The following is a 23,597-nucleotide window of genomic DNA, read 5'->3' as shown; positions in this document are numbered from 1 at the left end:
CAAATCTGATGGTATCTAGTGCTCCATACCTCTAGTCTCCCATCTCTACAATGAGAGGAGGGAAATGTAAACTCATGTCTCTTCCACAGAGTCAAATGTAGCCATTACAATTACACCACATTCAGAGTTAGGTTTTTTCAGTTTCTATTTACATTGTTAGGGTCATTGCATGTGCATCATGTACCTGGTTCTTGCTTACTTTACTTTTCATCAATTTCTGTATTTTCCTTTGCTTCCCTGTGGGCTTCAAATTCATCATGTTTTTAGTGCAATAATATTTCACTAAATTCATGTGAAAGACAGCTTGTTTAATAATCCTCAAAGTTGATGAACATATACTTTCTTTCCAATGGAAAAGTTTTAGTTTATCTGAGTACTTTTAAAAATAGATAAAATGCAATTCCCCCCTTCCATATTGTCTAAGTGAAGAAACAACCCCAAAAAAGGTAGATGTTGCACGAGAAAACTATTTTCTGAACTAAAAAAAAAACACATTAACCAGATATCATTTTAGTAAGGATGTTTAATGGGTCATGTCTGGCACAAAAGAAGCTAGACTAGATAACTCACTGTCTCCCATATCACAAGTCCTTGACCAGTGACTGTTGTGCAGCATCAGAAAAGATGTGGACAAAGGAGTGAGTTTTACCTACAGAGATGGAGGAGAAAAAATCCATTTCAGAGGTTCTTGCATCATTAACCTTTTTTCCTTGATCAAATGGCATGTGCCAGGAGTAGAGAGACAGTGAAGTAGACCCAGCAGACCTAGTCAGGAAAGAGATGCTTGAGGAGAGACTATACGGTGACAACTGGATGTCAGATTCCTAAATGAATATGGCAACTTCCCATGTCATCTGTCAAGAGCTTGGCCTAGCCTTTGGTATTTAGCTCTATTCAGAGCCATGGTTGCTGTGGATAAGAGAAGCATTTAATGGGTGCTGTCTTAATTATCCCAAGCAACCAGATCTGCAAAACTGAAAAGGGAGATTAATTGTACTACTTCTTGGGCCACTAGGGAAAAAAAGTAGCCTTGCTCCATGATAAAGATGCTAAAAGTCAGGAAAAGCCTGAAAAAAATATATAGGCCCATATGAGAGTAGATGACTTCTATGAAATCCTATTAATTGTCCTTACTCTGCAGTTATCTTTCCATTTAGTTTTCCCTTTTTTGAATAATAACAGAATTGTCAATGTTGTGTTTTATTCATATTAAAATGGAAGGAAATGGGAAACATTGCCTAAATTATTCCAAACATAAAAAGGTTAATATATTAAGTCATAGAGTTTTTTTGAATGGCTTATTCTAATAAATGTTGTATCCAATTTGAATGCTGAAAAGATATCTTGCAAATATAAAGAAAACATGTAAAAATGTATGTGGCTAGGGGGCAGCTAAGTGGTACAGTGGATAAAGCACAAGCCCTGGATTCAGGAGAACCTGGGTTCAAATCCAGCCTCAGACACTTGAAACTTACTAGTTGTATGACCCTGGGCAAGCCACTTAACCCTAATTGCCCTACAAAAAAAAAGGAAGGGAAGAGAATCATCTGGGGCTAGGTATGTGACCTTGGGCAAGTCACTTAACCCGAAATGCCTCACTAAAAAAAAAATGTATGTGGCTGTGCATTGAAACCACCTGTTGGGTTAGTGATAGAGCCTTGTCAAGAATTTGCCTGCTCTATGAGTTTCACCGACCAAGAATCCTATCTCTGTATGAGAAATTTACATATATAGCTAACACTGGGTCTCTGAAAATCTGAGAATTTTGCTCTGGAGGACTTTGTTACTTTTCATAGTTTTGGTGTAGGCTGGCTGTATAAGGTAATTAATTTTACAAATTGTGGCCCATGCACCAACTAACAAGAGACTCTCCATTTATAATTGAGAGCAACCACAAATCCAATAGCAAACACATTTAACTGACATAAAAACAATTTGAATTTTTAAAAGGAATAAAATATTAAATTCTATGCCTCTGTAAACAAATGTGTGTAACCTCCCATTTTGAATGCTTCTGATCATGTAATTTCATTGATGAAGGGAATCCTCAAGTGAATTTCCCTCTGAGGCATATCCACTATCCCTTGTTCCTCCTTAATCCCTATTAATCCCCTAATGTAGCTGGAGAAAAAAAAAACATTCCCAGTGGTAAATTTTTAAAGTTCAAAGGTTTTCACCTCATCTAGTTTCACAGCACTATCTCAGGGCAAGATAGTAAGTGCTGAAGCCTCTCTGCTTTAGTTCCAGGGTTACAGAGATTCTCCCGGACTCCTGGGTTTGGGGACTCCATGGCCCTACCACTCTACATAACACTTTTTCAACTTCTTCACTCTGACCATGAATGAAGCTTAGACCTTGATCTCTGCAGACTACAACTTCATATAATCACAGAATTTTAGAGCTGGAAGTCTAACACTAGATCTAAGATCAGCTAGTCTAATTTTTATCTGAAAAGGTTTACCCATCATGACATATTGAACAAGTAGTCATAACAGTCTTTGTTTGAAAACATCCAGTGAGGTGGAACTCATTACCTCCCAAGAAATCCCTCTCTACTTTTAGTATTTCTTTTTTTTTTGAGGGGCAATGAGGGTTAAGTGACTTGCCTAGGGTCACACAGCTAGTGAGTGTCAACTGTCTGAGGCCGGATTTGAACTCAGGTCCTTCTGAATCCAGGGCCGGTGCTTTATCCCCCCTCTCTACTTTTAGAGAGTTCTAATTGTTACGAAGTTTTTCCTAATACCACGTCTAAATTGTTCTTTATACAATTTCTACCCAGTATTCCAATTTCTGCCTTCTGAGACCTAATCCCTCCTCCCACATGTTAAAAACAGTTATAATACATACTTAGGCTTCTCTTTTTTGAACCAGTTAGGTACCCCCACTTCCTTTCATCAATCCTCATATGTCATAGATTCAAAGGCCTTACCCATCCTGGTTGCCCTCCTTGGTGTTCTCCACCTAATTGATGTCCTTTCTAAAATGTGTGTAGAACTAAACACAGTACTCCAGATATTGGAGGCTAGGTGGTCCAGTTGTTAGAGAGCTGGGCCTGGATTCAAAAGGACCCTATTTAAAATTCTGCTGCAGATACTTACTAGCTATGTGACCCTGGGCAGAGAAAACAGAAGAAACATTAGAAAGAACAGCTCCGTCTTCAGTCGACAAATACCATGATCCCATCCATCCCAAAAATGTACTGAGCTCTGATAGGTGAGCTTTTCTGCCTCACCTTGCCCAGAACTAGACCTCCAAGCCATTTCCCATCAATATCCAAACTAAGCTATGGGGGAGGTAATGCTCCTTCCTTTTTACTAGCTTCTTTTTATGTGTTGTCTTCCCCCATTAGAAAGTAACATTCTTGGGAACAGACACTGATATCTTGCTTGCTTATTTGCTTTTATTTCTATTCCCAAGCTTAGAACACTATGTGACTAAGTAAGCACTTAATAAATGCTAGCCTTTCCTCCTCCCTTTTCTCTCCCCATCTTTTCTTTGATCCTCCTTTTGCCCACAACTTTCCTCCTTAGCCTTGGCTAATTCTGTGCTTTAACCCTCTTGGAGTGATTCTTCCAGGATTGCACCTTGCTTTTGAATTCTTTTTCTGATACCTTCTTTTGCTTCCAACTTCTGTACACAGCCTTTGTAAATCCAAGTTGTTTGTTGCCTTTCCTATAAATTCACTTTGGTATCTTCAGACAATTCCTGTTATCCCTTATTAACAGAACTATTTTGTTTTTATATCACAAGAGTTTTATTTTCAAGAGTTTCCCATCCTTCCTGGGCTGACTGCATTGTAGAATTTTAGTCCATGGAACACTCTCACCTTTCTCTGAACTCTTTAGTACCAACCCATCCCAAAATGTAAGGTGGTGGTTTGTCAGACTAACCCTGGCTTTTCTCTTCTTATTTGTCACAAATATTACAAGTTGTATTCATTTTCTCTCAAAGATCCCATCATTTCTTCCCCAGTAACCAGTTCTTACCTGTCAGTGAGAATCACATGCAGAACAGAATTTTCCCCTTGTTGGATACTCCACATTTCTATGGATACAATTATCAATAAGGAAGGTCAAGAAGTTGTTTGCTATCTGTATTGGAAAGAGACCTCCAACTGATGCTTGGATAATTAACCGCCCCTCTCCACCTCCATCACTACTACAGCTTTCCTCTATGCCAAACTTGTGACATTTCTTGAGTTCCTCATTTTTTTTCTGCCCAAGTGTTCTCTACTATATGCCAACTGAATGATTGCTTCTGTTTCTCCCTCCATTGATCTTCATCTTATGTTTTCTACCATGCTTCTTCCATCTAGTTGCTTAATTTCCTCACATAAGCATACCTTTTTAATACATACTACTATCCCACTGCATACCCCTTTTTAACTATCTCATATCTTATCAATGTGGCTTACCCATACAGAGCCAATTTCAAGTCCCAGGTCTCATGACTCCGAACTCAGTGATACATAAGAGCTCAAATTTGTCTGCTTAGACTAGAACTTCTGGCATCTCCATTTCTTAAAATCTTCTGATTTTCAGAACACTAATCAGAATACTCACTCGATGATACCACTGTTCTGCTACCAAACATATAACATTTTCGGTAATATAGTAAATGAAATTGCTCTCAGTGACTGATGCTTTCTGGATACCAAGCACTGCAGGAAATGATGTACAAATAACTTATTCTTCAGTCATAACTCCTATAGCTACAAACAACCAGAACAGACACTAGACAGTTTTTTCTTTTAAAAAAAATATCCAAAACAAAATGCTATGAGAAATTTAATTAGAAAGATGATATTTATTGTAGGGAGATCAGGGAAACCTTCATGAGACAGGTGGCACCTCCCTCCTTATCCCTTCCTTCACAAAGAACTCTGAGAATTATAGGATCATAGATTTAAACCTAGAAGGGATCTTAGAAGTCATTATTTCCAATCCCTTCATTTTACGTATGATATAACTGGGGTCTAGAAGGGTTAAGTGACTTAACCAAAATCTCACAGGTAGTGAGCCAAATCTTCCAAGTCCAAATACAATTTCCATTATAAACACTTTGACAAAAATAAACATTATTTTATTAGACACTTTTAAATTATTATTGTGTTTTCCATAAAGCCAGTATGTTCAGTTATGGATACCAAATATGAGGAAGACCTAACACCTTGGGCTCCACAATTGACACAGGGATCACACTGACACATATGCAGCATTCTGTACTGTAGCTCCCCACTAAAGTTACACCAAAAAAAAGCTATTTTTCATTATTATGTTCTTTGGGACTGAGATGTGTCACTACAATTCATCAAAATTTGTATGCTTTTTCACGCCATTTTTGTTTAATTATTGTAGATAAGATATGAGTATAGATGTAGATATATTGGTTTATTTTTTTCTGGTTCTGCTTTACTCTGCCTCAACTCAAATGAATCTTCTTATATTTCTCTGAATTCCTCATATTTATAACTTCTTAGGGCATAATAGTAAAAAAGCATATATATTTATTTATCACATATTTCTTTTTGCCAGTCCTCAATCCATGAAGCACTTTTTTTTTTTTGCTTTTCTCTATGAATATGTTTTATATATGGAAACTTTCTATCCTGGCAGTTAAGTCCAGTAACTAGTAATAGTCTAGCTAAGTGATTTTATTACATAATTATAAATCATTTTCCAGATTGGACTCATCCACAATTCCATCTTCACTATATTAATATGTCTCCCTTAGTCCTTCCAACATTAACTATTTCTGTCTTTTGTCACCTTTGTCATTTTGATGGAGAAGCAGTAGAAGGAGTAGATTTGTAGTCAGGAAACCTGGGTTATAATCCTGGCTCTGCTACTTACTACCTGTTCAACCTTGGGCAATACAATTAGCCTCTCTGGACCTCATTTCCTCAACTGTACAATGAGGGAGCTTTCCTAGGTGGTCTAAATGGTCCCTCCCAACTCTTTGTCCTTGATCCTATGAATAGTCTAAAATGAAACCTCAGGGGTTTTTTAATTTGCATTTCTCAGTAGAATTGAATATTTTTTTCATATAATTATTGATAGTTTATGATTCTTCTTTTGAAAGCTATTTGTTTATATTTTTACCTTCCCTCCCTTCACACTCACACACACACACACACACACCCCTAGAACGATCTGTGACTTCCTTTAGATAACAAAGACAAAAGACATAAAGGTTGATAGCACAAGGGGTTGGGAAAGAGAAAGACTGGATGATGGCCCCTTTGCCATCTATTCATGTGAAAAAGCATTTCTGGGATAACCAGGACTACCACTGGAAACAGTGTACCATGTTTTCTCTCCCAATTTTATATATAAACACTGAAGCCTGACAGAGACTCATTGCATTATTCTACCTGTCAAGTGATATATAATAGTGATAAATCACTGCGGGTGAACATCCTTCGGCCAACCCCAGAGCAGAACAAGCTAGGGTGCTGCTTGGAGCATCCTTTAAGTTCTGAGGAGAGGGATGGATGGTACCACACCTGTCTTAAAGTCCATTTGTATGGTTGACCCATTTACACCATCCACACATTGATGCATAATCCTGAAACAGCCATATTAAAGTGGCAATGAATTCCTAGGGCTTTCACAGGGCCTTTCGATTTTCTTGTTGTAGTTTCTTACCTTTATGAAACATTACTCTGTCATACCATTTTCATTTTGTTTTTAGCATTGATAGACTCGGTTATGTTCTACTGCAGAAACCTTGTGTTTTTAGATTTCTGTTATGGATCATTAGTAATAACCATTGAAAAAGGACTTAAAAGAAAACCAAACTAGAAAAATCCATACCTTCTTCAAATTTCTGTGCAGGATCTTCACAGTTGTAAAACTGCATTGCATAAAGATTTTTCTAGTTTAGTTTTCTTGTAAGTCCTTTTAAATTTTAATTATATCAACCACCCTTCTCCTCCTCATAATCATCCATTTATGAGACCTTACAGATTACCAAGCACTTTCCTCAGATCAGTACATGAGGATTATTGGGGTGGGGGGGGGGTGCAATGAGGGTTAAGTGACTTGCCCAGGATCATACAGCTAGTAAGTGTCAAGTATTTGAGGCCAGATTTGAAATCAGGTCCTCCTGAATCTAGGGTTGGTGTTTTATCCACTGTGCCACCTAACTGCCCCAATACATGAGGGTTATTAAACTCATTTTAGAGAAGAGGAAAAGTGAGGCTAAGTGAATGGGCCTCCATGGTTACATGGGAGAGCCAAGATTACAACCCAGGTCATCTCCTAATAAGTTCAGTACTCCCTACTACACCACAATGCCTTTCATTCTTAGTCATCTCGAGTATTTCCTATAAATTGTTCCCTCAATGTCAAGCTAGTTGTTTTACTTGTAATTAATTTCAGTCATTCATACAATATCACTAATCAGTAGGAGTAGGTAATTATATAAAAATCTCCATGAATTCTGATTTTACGTCAAATCAGTCTTGATTCATATGAACCTAATCTTTTTGATAAATATTTATTGAGTTTATTTCATTTTTCCAGGCATCTGATCTCATAAATGAAATCAGGATTCATAAACAGAGGTTTTAAAGATCAATTCCCATACTAGAAAGCTAGGAGTCAGCCATGGTAATAAAAAGAACTGATATTTCTATGGCACTTTAAAGTTTATACAGGGTTCTACAAACCCGATCTCATTTGATCCTCATAGAAAAGCTGTTGCTGCTATTGTTGTTGCTGTTGCTGCTGCTGCTGCTGTTATTGTTGTTGTTGTTGTTGTTGTTGTTGTTGTTGTTGTTGTTGTTGTTGTTGTTGCTACTGTTGCTGTTGATCCTTTGAAAATGACCATGACATCTGGAGGTGATGTCATGACTTGCAGTGAATTGGATTTAAGTGTGGGAGGTCTGTACAAAGTTACTAACCTCACTTTCTCCTAAAGAGCCATCTGGATCCAGTAGCAAGATAGATATCAGGACAACTGGAGATATCCCTGCATTTTTTTTTGTTTGTTTTTTTGTTTGTTTGTTATTTGGTGAAGCAATTGGGGTAAAGTGACTTGCCCAGGGTCACACAGCTAGTAAGTGTTAAGTGTCTGAGGTCAGATTTGAACTCAGGTACTCCTGCGCCACCTAGCTGCCCCCTTGCATATTTTTTTAAAAGATAATTGGAGTTAAGTGACTTGCCCAGGGTCAAATACAAGTAAGTCTCTGAGATGAGATTTTAACTCTGTCCTCCCAACTTCAGGGCTAGTGCTCTCTCCACTGTGCTACCTAACTGCCCCTCATAGAAAAGCTAGAAGTACTAATATATAATACTAGATATGATTATCCCCATTTTTACAGATAATCAAACGGAGGTTTAGAGGTATTGGGAATGAGGGGACTGGGTGAAAATCTTGCTTCTGGCATTTCAATCAACATGCAATCAAGAAGCATGTAGTAAGTAGTCACCATGTGGCTAGCATTATTAGGCACTTAGGAGAGAGAAAGACAAAAAAAAAATGAAATAATCACCATGGTAACCATGTAGAAGACAGATTAGGATAGGGAAAATCTGGAAGCAGAAAGAGCAATTAAGAAGTCCAGGAGAGAGGCAATGAGGGCCTGAACTCAGAAAGTGACTGTGTGAATAAAAAGAAGTGATCAAACTTAAGAGATGCTCTGGAGATTGAAAAATGTGGCAGTTGAATGTGTAGGAAGATTTAGGGAGAGTAAGGAGTGTGAGAATAATGCATAGGTTATAAAACCTGGCAAAACCTATGGCAGCCATTCACTTTGTCTCAGTTTTGATTTCCTAAGTTGTAAAATGAGGTTAAACTAGATGGCCTTTAAGGTCTCTTCCAGTCTAAGTCAAACCTAAGTCTCCCTAAAACCAAAACTACTATTCTATTCATTTCTCCATGTCAGAAATAAAGGCATACTAGAAGACAGGAGAAATGGGTAATAGATCTGACTTTGCCACTGACTTGCTATAGCAAGAGAGTCAATCTAGTAGGCCTCCATCAGTCACAGAGGACCATGGATCAGCGCCTTGAAGAGCCACAGGCCACAGTGTGGCTGTGCAGTCTGATACGGGAGCCGCAACTCCTGAGTGACTTATAACCGGTAACTGCTGCATCCCGTGTTGTATCTACCCTATGAGGAGTAGCTGGAGTGTCCTCTCCAGGGCGCTGGCTTAGGCGGATCAATATGGAAAACAAGCTGTTGCCCATGCAGCAGGTTTTCCCTCTCCGCAACATTGGTGGATCCAAAGGAGAGGCAGAGCCAATACTATTTGGCACCAGTGCCCCCGCAGGAGTTGCCAGAGGGATGTGATGTCCAACATCCAACTGCCTAAGGGACTCGACTCCTGATTTTTCCTCAGGATTAACTCCCAAAGCCTTTCCCATATATGAGTATAGCCGCAAGGCAGCGGAGGTTTAAAATCAGGGGTTCCTTCCCCTAGGCAGGTTGCCTGCGGAGGCAACCTAAATAGTTAATTAAATAAGTCACAACAACCAACTGTTAATTAATATGACTTGATAAATTAACATTTACATATTTATCATATTATATATACTTATATAATGTTATTATAATAATTCTATATTCTATGATTAATATATAATAATTAGTTAATTAAATGTCAACTTCTTTACTCTGGTCATCCCTATAAAATCAAAGGATTAAAGTAGATGATCTCTGAGGTCCTTTCTAACTCAAATAATCTATGACAAAATATTCTTAATACATCTCATCCATATGGTAATAGTACTGTTATAGGGGAGTAAATTAAACTTCAATGAGTGCTGATTAAGCATTTATTGTGAACAAGGCCCCCTTCTGGGGAAGGGGAATGAAATAAGCATTTATTTAGTGTGTTATATGTGTCAGACACTGTGATAAACATTGTACAAATATTACTTCTTTTGATCCTCACAACAACCCTGGGAGGTAGGTGCTATTATTATCCCCATTTTACAGATGAGGAAATTGAGGCAGAGGTTAAGTGACTTACCCAGGATCACACAGCTAGTAAGTGTCTGAGGCAGAATTTGAACTCGGGGCTTCCTAACTTAGGCCCATCACTGTGTCTACTGTGCCAACTAGCTGCCTTCAGCAGTTCTGAGCAAGTTATAACTATCACATGGTCTCCTAATTAAGTGATAGTTCATGAAATAACTACGTAATTACCAAAATGTTTGCTTTGTAGTACAACTTTATTTTGTTTGATTTACATGGAGTAAAACTTTTTTTTTGCTTTAAGTACATGCCCTTTTTTAGATTAAAAAGCTAATGAAATAGGCAGCTAGGTGGTGCAGTGAATAGAGCACCAGCCCTGGATTCAGGAGGACCTGAGTTCAAATCCGGCCTTAGACACTTAACACTTGCTAGCTGTGTGACCTTGGGCAAGTCACTTAACCCCAATTGCCTCACCAAAAAAAAAAAAAAGCTAATGAAATGAAAATGCTAAAGTTAAAATTTGCTAGCTCAGAAAATTATACTACAAACAATAAGCTTTCAATTTCCCCTTTGTAGATGTTTATAACTCAGTCTAATACCTATAGTACTTGTAGCACTCTCACTGGTAAGGCTCTAAAGAATTAAGCCAGGTTCTAGGCAGTGAATCAAAATTTACTCAAAACCATAGCCCATAAGCACCCACTTATGTGTTTTCCTGAACTAAGCTTTTTGGGACCCCCATTTTAGGGACAAATCCAGGGCAGCCATGTCTCATTCCCTTTCTGTCTCACTCTAAGGACTGAGGTACCATGGCCCTCACCACCCAACTTCCACCCTTTTTCCAGATCTCTTTTTAAGAGTTTGATGTCCCCTTTAGAATATAAAGAATGTTAATTCCTCAGTCTCTTTTTTTTTGTATTTGCATCCCAAATGCAATGTATGCACAGATAATAAGTGTTTACCAATGCTAGTTACCTTTCTATCTATCTACCTACTATAGCAACCAGAAAAGACATATTATTTCCAAACAAAATACATCTAATCAAATTGTATAGGAAAAGTATAGAAAAAAGTATAGAAAATTAAGTGACAAGAAAATACCCAAGAAACAGACTTTCCCATAAATTACTACACCATCAGTAGTAAAGTATGTAATGCTGAGAAAACACTTGACCTAGAAATATGCATGGAATTAAGTCCACGTAGAGAGAACATATAGCCAGAAAACATGTGGAAGGGCAACATAAGAGAAACATATGTGATGTAGGAATATGCCTATTTAGGAACATTCGCACCTTCCATACTACAGAGAGCCTGGTGCTTGCTAATGATTTAATGGTGCTGCTCTCTGGCAAGGCCTTGTATCTCTGCTTGATGCTGAGTATTGAATCTCTGAAGGGGATTCCATCTCCATTCCTTGCTGGATATCAAATCTCTACTGAGGCCTGAATCTCCTCTGTGATCTTAGTTCTGGTGTTTAGGTGTAAAGTTGGCTGAGCTGCTCTCTGCTACCATCTGCTGGAGTATGAGCTGCTGATTGGCCATTCCTATGCAAGAGATGAGATTACTCTATTCCTCACTTAACTCTAATACTCCTGCTGATCCCAAAGCATAAGGACAATAACCATAATATCCAGCTCTGCAACATATAAGAAGCCCTCATGCCAAGATTAAGTCTCTTTTTTTTGACTAACTCTTCTTCTGTCCCTCCAAGAGCTTGTCCGGCCACCTATATGATTTTGGATTAGAAAATCCTTTTTCATTTCTGTCAAATCCCTGGTTATTAAACTGTGTATCCTTGAACTATTTCCAGGATTCCACAAAATCACAAAGGAGTTTTTTGCAAATGTGACACCCTAATAGTTAGAATTTATATAAAACTTTAAGGTTTGCAAAGCACTTTACATATGTTACTTCATTTGATAAGAAAACTGAGGCCGAGAGAGCTTAAATGACTTGCTCAAATTCACCCAGGTAGTAAGTGTCTGAAGGACAACTGAAACTCAGATCTTCCTGACACCACGTCAAGTGCTCTAACCACTGGGCAGCTAGTTACTGTATACAGAACTCCTGGCTTCCATATCAATCTGGGAGCAAAACCAAAAGGGCTAGGAGAAGACAGCAGGACTATCAAACTCTGCAGAAGAGCCTTGCTTCCAGATTCTTGACAGTATTATGCATTCTTGCCAACAACACAGTCACTGGTATTTACTTAGAATAACTTCCACTCTACAGTCACCAAACGATTCTTTCTATTCCAATATCCAATAACACTGGTCTCCTTGCTATTCTGTGAACAAGAAACTTCATCTACAAACTCTGGACATTTTCAATGGTTCTTCCCATGCCTGGAATACAAAGACAGTAATAGTTCTAAAATCCTTAACACAGAGCCTATAACACTGTAGCACTTAATAAATATTTCCTATTTTCCTTCTTTCCTTCCTTTTTCTTCCTTTTTTCTTTCATCCTTCCTTTTTCTTCCTTATGTACTTCTAATTCCTTCTATCTCTCCATCTCTGCCTCCTGGCTTCCCTGGTTTCCTTCAAGCCTCAGCTAAAATCCAACTTTCTACAGGAAGCCATTCCCAAATCTCCTGAATTCATGTCTTCTATTGATTATTTACAATTTATCTTGTACAGGGTGGGCCAAAAGTCATGAAGTCATGAGGGGTTTCAATATTTAATAACTCCTCTATTTTTTGTTTTTAATTTATAATACCATAGCATCATATACAGTATATATAGAATTGTGTGTGTGTGTGTGTGTGTGAAATGAGGAAAATTTAATTTTCAAAAACTTATTAAAACATCAACCCCTTCAAGACTTTTGGCCCAACCTGTGTAAAGTCTTTTTGTCCATAATTGTTTGCATATTTCTCCCCCTCTTAGATTGCTGATTCCTTGAAAGTAGAGGCTTTATCGCCTTTCTTTGTATTCTGAATGCTTAGCACAGAAGCAGGCACTTCTTAGGCACTTAATGAATGCTTATTGGCTTGACTCGACTTTCACTAATCTGTGCCCATGTTGAGTCATTTTGTTTTTCAATCAGTCATGTCCAACTCTGTGACCCCTTTAGGATTTTCTTGGAAAAGATACTAGAGTGGTTTGTCATTTCCTTCTCCAGATCATTCTACAGATGAGGAAACTGGAGCAAACAGGGTTAAGTGACTTTCCCAGGGTCACACAGGTAGTAAGTGTCTGTAGTCAGATTTGAACTCAGGAAGATGAGTCTTCCTGATTCCAGGCCCGGCACTCTATCCACTGTACCACCTAACTGCTCACCTGTGCCCATGCCAGGATCCAAGTGTATAATAATGGAGAGATTCACTTGGAGTCAAGAAGATATGGAATTTGATTTTGCTTTAGCCACTTAGCAGGTCTGTGATCCTGGCCATTTGTGATCCTGGCCAGTGTTTCACTTCTCTCAGCCTCACATTTTTAAAGGGATGAAAATAATAGCACCTATCTCTTGGGGTTGTTGTGAAGGTCAAATGAGATTATATATGTAAAGTGCTTTTCAAACTTTAAAGCACTATGTAAATGCTAGCTATTATTATAGTGTCTAACAACATCTTGTATGGGGAAGCACTTAGTAAACATAGGTCAATTTCTATTTCATTTAAGGAGGCTAAAAGATGAGAGTAAAAGCAATAGCCTTGATGGGTGGTGCAGTTTATCTACCTTTATTTTCAGCAGAGGGTGGGAATTTCCCCCCTTCAATATGTAAAGACAGAACTGCCTGCCTCCACCCCCACGCATGAAATTATACCAATTTTCATCAGAACTGTTTGGCCCCCACTGTAAATTACTCCTGCACACACCTGCCTGCCTGATAGGCAAATCATGCAAAATCACTCTGGAAGCTTCTTAAACCCTGATTAATAGGAATTACATGCACATGGGAGAAAAATAGGCTTCTGGAGAAGGAGATAGAATCTTCCCCCCTAGTCTGTTGTGATTTACCCTCTGCCTCTTGCTGGTTACAAGAAAATTAACTCAAAAGCAATTCCTCAAATTAGGAGTGAAAAAGCAGCCTTGAAACATCCCTGCTTCTGTTTTTTTGGTTCTGACCCAAGGCAATTTAATTTCAGATTGGGATGTCTGTCTGGCTCTGCCTACCCTTCCTAATGCAAATATGTCAGCAAGTAGTTTTTCTCAAAACCCAGCTTGCCTGACTGAAGCAAAGCAAACTCTCAGGGAAAAAAATTCCTAGCTTTGGGCTCCTTGTATACTCTTCCTTCTCCTGTTCATTCCCTCAAGGAACCCACTCTGGATATGTCACTCAATGGGAATGGGGCAGGTGATCCGAGACTGCAATAGCATCCAAGAGTGCTATTATTGGCTACAGCTTCCTCACAGACAATGATACCTGTTGGAAATCTCTTTCATGGTTGATAGATTTTGGAAAAAAAAATATTTTGTATGAAAAAGCAGGAGAAAAGTGTGCAAGTGTTCCCTGCATGATGTGTGATTATCTTTCTTCTGAGGTACTCAGTGTCCATCTGACCCTTTAAAAATAAAATCCACCCTACAGGCAAACCACAAAGAAGAGATATGGACATTGTAGTAGTAACCATACAGAGAAAAAAGGAAATTAGTCTTCAGACTGTAAATATTTTACAGGTGATTCTCTCCCTGAGGAAGCTTTAGTCATTATTTGCATGAGGAAAAAAATCCCATTAAATGTGAGGCTTAGAAAACTTGAGAAATAGAGATTGCTTTTTAAAAAATATTTCCCTGGTTATTAGAAAGACTAGGCTTGTCACCTTTTAAAAATTCAATCATCCAAGCAACATTTATCAAGTGTGATGAAAAGAACACAAGAAGATCTTTGTTTGGGTCCCAGCTCTGACACTAACAGTGTTATTTTGGCCTAGGCTCATACTCTCTGAGTCTTACTTTCCTCAACTCAATTCAAATCAATATGTATTTATTTTAAAACTCCATATGAACAAGGTATGTGCTAAGTCCAAGGGATGAAAAGAAAAAATTTTTAAATAGTCTCTGCCCTCAAGGTGTTTTCAATCTATTATGAGTATCCCTTCTACTGAGAGGAATAATTATATTCACAGTACCTACTTCACTTGGGGCATCTAGTTAGAGCACTGGCCCTGAAGTTACAACCTGAGTTCAAATCTCACCTCAGACACTAACTGTGTGACTCTGGGCAAGTTACTTAATCCCAATTGCCTTAAATATTTGGGATCATCTCCAGTCATTCTGATGTATATCTTGCCACTAGACCAAGATGCCTCTGGAGGAGAGAGAGAGTTTGGTGACTTTGCACAGCCCTCCCTCACTTAAATCCAATTCAGTGCAAGTGATGACATCACCTCCAGATGTCATGGTCTTCTTAAAAATAAAGGACCAACAACAACCTACTTCACATATTTGCTGCAAGGATCAAATGAGAATCTATTTTTTAAATCTCGTATTCTCATGAATTATCACTATTCATAGTTTTTGTTGGTGTTTTCTATTCACACCTACACTAAAGTCTTTATCAGTCCTACTGATACATTGTGGTAAGAAAGCAACCCTATGAAGTATTATAGTACCAATAAACAAGACATGATTTAAATCCATCTCTCACACATTAGATTGCCAAAATTTATCCAAAAAAAAGGGGGTAGGATGACATATTGGAGATGCTGTGGAAAAATGGCACATTGATGCACTCCAAGTGCAGCTATGAACTGTTACAACCATTCTGGAAAGAAATTGAAACTATGCCCCCAAAGTTACTAAATTATGCAAACTCTTTGACCCAGAAATCAGATTACTACATCTATACCCAAATGATTTTAAAAAGAAGAACAGACTTATATTTACAAAAATGTTTATTATAATAGCTTTTTGTCATGGCAGAGTACTGGAAACTAAAGAGATACCTATCAATTGGGAAATTTCCGACTAAATTATTGTACATGAATATAATAGAATTGTTGTTTGTCCTTCATTCTCCAAGAGGACTTATAGTGAATTGGATTTAAGTGAGGGAGAGCTGTGCAGTCACCAATCTCACTCTGAGTAAGAGCTGCCCCACTAGGGACTCAACCAGCAAGTTCAGTTGGACAATGCAGCTCACTCTCCCTTTGCTACACCCTTTTTCCTCTGTCCATATAGGGAATCATACCCTAACCTATGGGTGTTCTGGCCAAAGAAATATGTTTTGATTGCTTAAACATCACAAAATGTCTAGGGGTTTAGGGCCTGGCTTATTGTCCATTGTTTGGCCTCTTAATGGCTCAGAATAAGGGTAAATAGCAATTGCTTCTGTTTTGGCCAGAAACAACCCTGAAGGCCTTCCCCTCCCAGACATTTTCTTTTTTCCTTTCTCTCTTTTTCTCTTCTCTCTCTCTCCCTCCCTGCCCCCTCTCTTGCAGGGCAATGAGAGTTAAGTGACTTGCCGAGGGTCACACAGCTTGTACATGTCAAGTGTCTGAGGTCGGATTTGAACTCAGGTCCTCCTGAATCCAGGGCCGGTGCTTTACCCACTGTGCCATCTAGCTCCCCCCCCCTCTTTTTCTCTTCATTCCTCTTGCTGTCTTCCTATCTGTCTTTCTATCTTTTTCTCCATTCATTCGTTTTGACTAGGTAAAGAGATCGTTCTTTGCCTCACTTCTTACCTAACCTCAATAACTGAATGGGCATTGCATAAGGCAAGCTGAGGCCTGAGCCCCAAAAATCCAGTCTCCCACTGCCTCCAGGGCCATGTCTAGTGATCCTCATATATATCTTGCCACTGGACCCAGATAGCTCTGGAGGAGAGAGTAAGGCTGGTGATTTTGCTCAGCCCTCCCTCATTTAAATCCAATTCACTGCAAGTCATGACATCACCTCCTAAAGTCAAGATCCTCTTTTAGAATGAAGGACAAATGTAATGGATTAGCATTGTGTTATAAGAAACGATGGGGGGTGGCTAGGTGGCGCAGTGGATAAAGCACCAGACCTGGATTCAGGAGTACCTGAGTTCAAATCTGGCCTCAGACACTTGACACTTACTAGCTGTGTGACCCTGGGCAAGTCACTTAACCCCCATTGCCCTGCAAAAAAAAAAAATGATGAAAGGGACAAAAACCTAGGAAAATGTGTATGAACTGATAAAGAATAAACTGAACAGAACCATAAATCACAAAATAATTTTTGTAATAACAGCAACATTGTAAAAAGGAACAATTTTGAGAGACAGGATCTTGATGAAAAAAATTACCAACCCTCACTCTAGAGAACCAATTATAAAGAAGGTTACCTACTGACAGGTGACAGACTCAATTATGTGGAAAGAAATGCATTTCTGAACATTTTCATCAGGGGGTGTTGCTTTGTTTGAATATGTATACTCTTACAAAGTTTCTGTTTGGGGTTTGTTTTTCCCCAGTGCAGTGTGGTAGAGAATGTATGCTTTTTTATTGTAAACAAATTGGAGTTAAAACATTGTAGTATAATAAAAAGTGGCTGGATTTGGCATCCAAAAACTAAGGTTCAAATATTTGCCCTGATACTTACCAGATGTATGATACTAAACCAATCATTTAATCTCTCCCGATCTCATTATACTCTTCTGTAAAATTAGGGGCTTGGATGAAATTACTTTGGGGGATCCTTCTAGTTCTGGATCCATAATCCTACTCTAGAATTCTACACGGTAATCATCAAATAGTCATAATTTAGACATGGGGTAATAAAAGTTTAACCACCAGGAGATTCATGATCTCAAAAGCAATCCTAGATAATCAATTCTATTCTGCAAGGCTATAAATTGACATAATAGAATCATGGAACTTTAGAATTGAAAGATACGTTAAAAGCCATCTTATCCAACCTCCATGATTTTATAGATAGGGGAATGAAGGTAAAAGTTTACTCACTAAAGAAATGATAAAGCTCAAATGAGAACCCACATTTCTTGATATCTAGTCTTATATTCTATTTACTCTTATTGTTAGAATAAGCTTCTTTCAGAACAATATTATTTTCAAATTAAATTTTCTTTAATAAAAGATCAAGCCACACAAAAATATACAAGTTGGAGGAGACAACATTCATAACACTTAAATATTTCATTTCCAATGACAATATTTTTTAAAATGTTGGTATGTACCCTTAGGCAAGCACTTCATACTTTCTGATGATAATAATCACACACATGGTTATCAACAGGACATATTCTGATATAGAAACAACTCAGACAAATGTGGGAAAAGATGGAAAGACAGCTGCCAAAATGGGATGCAAAAAATGTCGTGAAATGAAGATTTCACAACCTGAAGTCACAGTCCAGCCAGTTGATAAGGTAGGATAAATAACCAACTTCATTAAAAGACTTCAAGAAATGTCAGTTATTTCCACTATCACACAGGCTTTTCTAAAAGACTTTACTTGTCAGTTCGAAGGTTTAAGAATCAATTTCTGTTTAAATTTGTTTCACATTTGTTTTTATTCTCTCCTCTCAGATGTCCAGCTCATATACATTTTTCAGGAAGGTCAAGTTGGGAAAGAAAAAAAAAAGCATTTTCTCTGAATAATAAATAGGTTAAGGTCTATTAATTGGGGGTAAGGAACTATGCCTTTTTATCTAGAAAGTATTGGGTCTGAGAAAATCGTTGGGGACATTTTAATCTTCATTTTTAACATCATCTCTGGTATTGGCTGCCATCCCTAGTTTAGAGGGGGAAGAGGAGACAAGTGTAAATTGTTTGCTTTTTCAAAAACAGACTAACAAAAATCATGGTGTTAAAAAGATGTCAGACATGCTTTCCACTGTTTTTATCTTCTATACATGACCAAAGTTATTGTGTCAGAATCATTTTCTACATGTATTAAGGGTTATACAAAACATAAAGGATTCAGTCTAACTTCCAACACTGAACACTGGTACATAGTTTAAAGTAGTAGGAATTCAGAGGGTGCTAAAATCCAAGAGAAAGTTTGCACAAGAAATTGATATAACGTTGGTAATTACTAACCCAATTCCATTCCTCTGCAAAACATAATCTTTATATCTGATCTCCTGTGGACTTTTTTTCCCTTCTGAGATACCTGAAATTAACCAGATAGCAAAGTCCCTCTGTCTATAGGTCAAATAAATAGCTGTCCTTGGTTCACCAATGCCAAGGGCCATAGTCACATCCAAGGGCAACATAGAGCTATTCTAGTGGGGACCAGGAAATATAAGAAATTATTTGTCATCATTGTGCTTACAAGTCCTAGATGAATGTTAATTCTTTCCTTTAGGATCTTTCCAGTGGCCCTCATATTGTACTCAGCATGTGAAACAACAGTTTGGAAGGTGGGCATGGACAATTCTGCAACTATCACCTACTCTCTGAACCAACTGCAAAGGCAAGGAAAATATGCTTCCCTCTTCAGAAGCCTTACAACTAGGGCTAATAATTTTGAAAATCAATGAACATCAGGACTTTGGTCTGACCACATGGATTGTCCTTTAGAAAAATAGCTTCTATTTCTGCTTTGTTTGGTATTCTGTAAATCGTGCTATTACTGGAGTGGTTAATAGTCTCGATGTTGTTAACATTTGGTGAGAAGTCTTCATAAGAGAAAGGCCATATTGAATGGCAGTAGGCTTAGCATTGCCAGATGGCACAAGTAGGACAGACATACATGGAAAAATAAATGTTTCCAAATGGTTTCATCCTTCAAAAACTTAAAGGCCCTCATCTTAAATGAAAACCCAATATAGTATTTTACTTCATGCAAAGCAAGTGAATAAATATCTTACATTTATACTAGTAACGTTTCAAAACTATGTCATATACATCAGATTATTTGATCCTCGTGTGTTTTTACTATACTTTGATGGGTCTGAGATCTTACTGATATGGGTATTCTATTTCCATCACATGAAAATCATAACTCATCCACCTCCCTTCAGACTGGGCAATTCTCACCCATGATTCCTATAAATCTTGTACAGAGAATCTGACCAAAATGCTAAGAAGCTCTGGGGTTCTTTTTATTATTATTATTCCTGGTTACCATTGTACCACAAGGGCTATTAATTAACCCTCATTCGACATGACTGTGATTTTGATAATATCTTTTTTGTGATTTGTCTAGCTCAAATCCTTTAATTATAGCAGAATATATCAAGAGCCTTTCAGAAGCATGCTGAAAGTTACCTTTCTTGGTTCCAAGTGAACTATGTAATGGCTATCATCTGGCCATGTATACTTTATCCCAGAGGAGTGTGCATAGTGAGGTGAAGAAGTCTCCTTTATTGACTGCAGAGCAGGAAACCCGATGAAACTGTCAATGTACGAAAGGGAGCATCCCACCCACTAGTCTTTCCCTTGGATCTGACTCTTCTATTTGGAGAATAGTGTGCTTTGTCTGTAGACTCTAATGAAAAGGAGGGAAGAGCTAGACGGATGGGGTGTGCTCATTTCCTACCCTTCCCTACTATTGTCTACCATGTGGAGGGGGTGGGGGTCAAGTAGGAAAACTTTTTGCCCAGGCTCTTGGCTTCCTTTTCTCCTTTGCTGAGTAGGTGACCAAACTCAGTTCTAAAAGGTAGACTTGTGCAGGCATAGGGACAACCATTTGAATTTGAGCGATGTAAATGTCTTGGGTCAAATAAGAGGAGTAATTGATTAAGGCAGCAATAGTAATTATATATATGTGTGTGTGTGTGTGTGTGTTGTTGTTGTTGTTGTTGTTGTTGTTTTTAAAGGCTGGTGGAAAAAAGTTTTCTGTATCTAAGAGGAGTGTCCCAAGCCTGGTCAATTTAAAAGCAGACATGAAAAGGGAGTGTTTGAGCCAATACCCTGATGGGTATGAAGTCTAAAATGTCCTGTTGGCTATCTTGCAAACTGCTTTGTGTTTGGAAGAGGTTTGATTATTAGCCTTCCTTCAGTTTATAACAATAGCTATTAGTTAATTTGCTGAATCCTGTTCAGTCAATGTTCACTTGTGAGTCTATGTTGAACATTTTATATATGTGTGTAGGAATAAATTGCCTGTCCCATACCTGATTCACATTTTACATTGAGTAGATTTTTACTCTTTTTTTAACTTGTCACTTTTAGGGGAGAATCTGGCTGTAATCCAGTGAGACAAAACATATTTCCATAAACACAGTAAGCTCAAATTTCTCCTCTCCTTTTCTCTTGTTTCTTTCTTCCTTCTCTTTTCTATAGCATGCTTTACTCACCCTTTTGGATCAGTTCCTCTCCTGGCTTTTAGTGAGATAGTGTGGAGTAGTGGACCATTGGAATGGGAGCCAAATGACTTGCACTCTAGACCTGACTCTACAGTTACTTAGATGTATAAGTATGAGACAATCTTATCTCTAAGCTTCAGTTTCCTCATCTTTATAATTAAGATCTTAATATTTGCTCAGCCCACTCACACAAGTACAGTAGGGATCAAACAAGACAGTGTATAGAAAAGTATTCTGTAAACCACAAAGCCCTATTTAATACTTTCATGTCTCTAGTAACCAACATTGTGCCTTATGCTTGTTAGGTGCTTAATAAATGTTTATTGAATTAAAATTTGTGCACGTTGATTCTTTCCTTTTGCAAGTATCTATTAATTATCTACCATATTAAAAGCACTGTGCCAAACTGCTGTTTGTCCTTCATTTTCGAAGTGGACCGGTGACATCATATGTGATATCTTGACTTATGAGTGAATTGGATTAAAATGAGGCAGAGTTGCACAAAGTTGTAGCCTCACTCTTTCTTCCTGAGTCTTGGAAGTCCAGTGGCAGGATAAAAGTCAAGATGACTAGAGATGACCCAGGATGCAATGTATGATCTTGTCATCTTCAATGTCTGATGAAACTCTAAGTGCTGCACGCCACCTGCTTCAAGCCACCTTCATGGCCATTGAAATAAATTGTTCTCATCCACCCATTCTGCTGGAGGATGTCTTCATATGTTTGGGGTAGATACCCCCGCAACTCACCAACAGGTTTAAGGCCTGTTGATTACTTTTTTTTTTTTTGGTGCAAGGCAATGAGGGTTACATGACTTGCCCAGGGTCACACAGCTAGTAATCTCAAGTGTCTGAGGCTGGATTTGAACTCAGGTCCTCCTGAATCCAGGGCCAGTGCTTAATCCACTGTGCCATCTAGCAGCCCCCTGTTTATTACTCTTAATCTGCTTTAGCCCTTCTGCCTTAGTTTGCCAGGCTGTGGCCACTACATGTTACAGCTTCTTGGAGCCACAGGTGAAAGGTAGGTTAAGATGAACACCAAAAGTGGATGAACAGCCCTGAAAAGCGCTTGTGACAAGCCCTCATACCAGAGGAGCTAGTCCTCCTGAACATCCCATACTCCACACTGTGTCAAATACTAAGGATACAAAGACAAAAACTAAACAGTTCCTGGCCTTGAGGAGTTTATGTGAACATAAGCTTCTGCTGTCTCATAAAGTCTTTATGTCCAATATCATATGTCTTTGGTCTTCTCTTCACCCTTTTATTGGGATCATTTTAGAGCCAGGATTCTAAATCTATTTTGGGTCATGTACCCATTTTGGGTCATGTACCCCTTGACAGCCTAAGGAAACCTGTGAATCCCTTTTCAGAATAATGTTTTTTAAATGCATAAAATAAAATATACAATGTTACAAAGGAAATCAATTGGAAATACAATTGCTATCAGAACATGTTTTAAAACAAGTTCATAGATTCCCCAAGAACTCTTGATTTAGAAGATCAAATGAAATTATATATAGAAACCTTAAATCTCTCCAAATGTGAATCATTATCAACCATTACATTGTTTTAACAAAGACTCCATAATGCCCTGTGAACAGGATAGGCTACGTATTATCATTCTGATCTGGAAGATGAAAAAATACAGATTCAGAGAAGATTGGTTACTCACCTAATATCACACAGTTAGCTATCACATTTCTTTTTTGTTTACATATACAATCCAATTTTAAAAGGTAATGTCTCTTCTTCCATAATTTTACATTATTCTGTGCTTTTAAATGAAGCAACTAAGTGGCTCATTAAATAGAGCACTGGGCCTGTAGTCAGAAAGACTTGAGTTCAAATCTGACCTGAGACAAATCTTACTAACTGTGTGACCCTGGACAAGTGACTTAATATCTATTTACCTTAATCCATCAGAAAAGAAAATGGCAAACTACTCCAGTATCTTTGCTAAAAATAAATTAATAAGGGGGCGGCTAGGTGGCGCAGTGGATAAAGCACCGGCCCTGGATTCAGGAGTACCTGAGTTCAAATCCGGCCTCAGACACTTACTAGCTGTGTGACCATGGGCAAGTCACTTCACCCCCATTGCCCCGCAAAATAAATAAATAAATAAATAAATGAATAAATGAATAAATGAATGAATGAATGAATAAAATGTTTTTTAAAAAACTATAATGGAGGGGGCAGCTAGATGGCGCAGTGGATAAAGCACTGGCCCTGGATTCAGGAGATCCTGAGTTCAAATCCAGCCTCAGACACTTGACACTTACTAGCTGTGTAACCCTGGGCAAGTCACTTAACCCTCATTGACCCACTTAAAAAAAAAAACTATAATGTAGTCACAAAGAATCAGACATGACTCAACAATAATAAATGCTTTTAAATAGTAAAAAAAAAAAAAACCTATTCATATAGCACTTTGAGGGTTGCTAAGTGCTTTATCACATTTGAATCTTATAACAAGATTGAGAAGTAGG

The 23,597-nt window shown here is 38.1% G+C and overlaps 1 protein-coding gene across 1 annotated transcript in view; it reads left to right on the top strand.

Annotated features, from left to right (window-relative positions):
- The window catches only part of TPO (thyroid peroxidase), a 229,672-nt gene extending 210,469 nt beyond the window's left edge, over nt 1-19,203 (top strand). Inside the window, exons 15-16 of the mRNA XM_043988365.1 lie at nt 18,091-18,223; nt 19,165-19,203. Of these exons, the coding sequence (XP_043844300.1) occupies nt 18,091-18,223; nt 19,165-19,203 (172 nt within the window). The remainder of the gene's footprint in view (nt 1-18,090; nt 18,224-19,164) is intronic.
- Nucleotides 19,204-23,597: the final 4,394 nt, after the last annotated feature.

This window comes from Dromiciops gliroides, chromosome 2 (genome assembly GCF_019393635.1).
Source record: "Dromiciops gliroides isolate mDroGli1 chromosome 2, mDroGli1.pri, whole genome shotgun sequence".
In the NCBI taxonomy this organism is placed as follows: Eukaryota; Metazoa; Chordata; class Mammalia; order Microbiotheria; family Microbiotheriidae; genus Dromiciops; species Dromiciops gliroides.
This window is presented reverse-complemented; position numbering and strand designations above follow the sequence as displayed.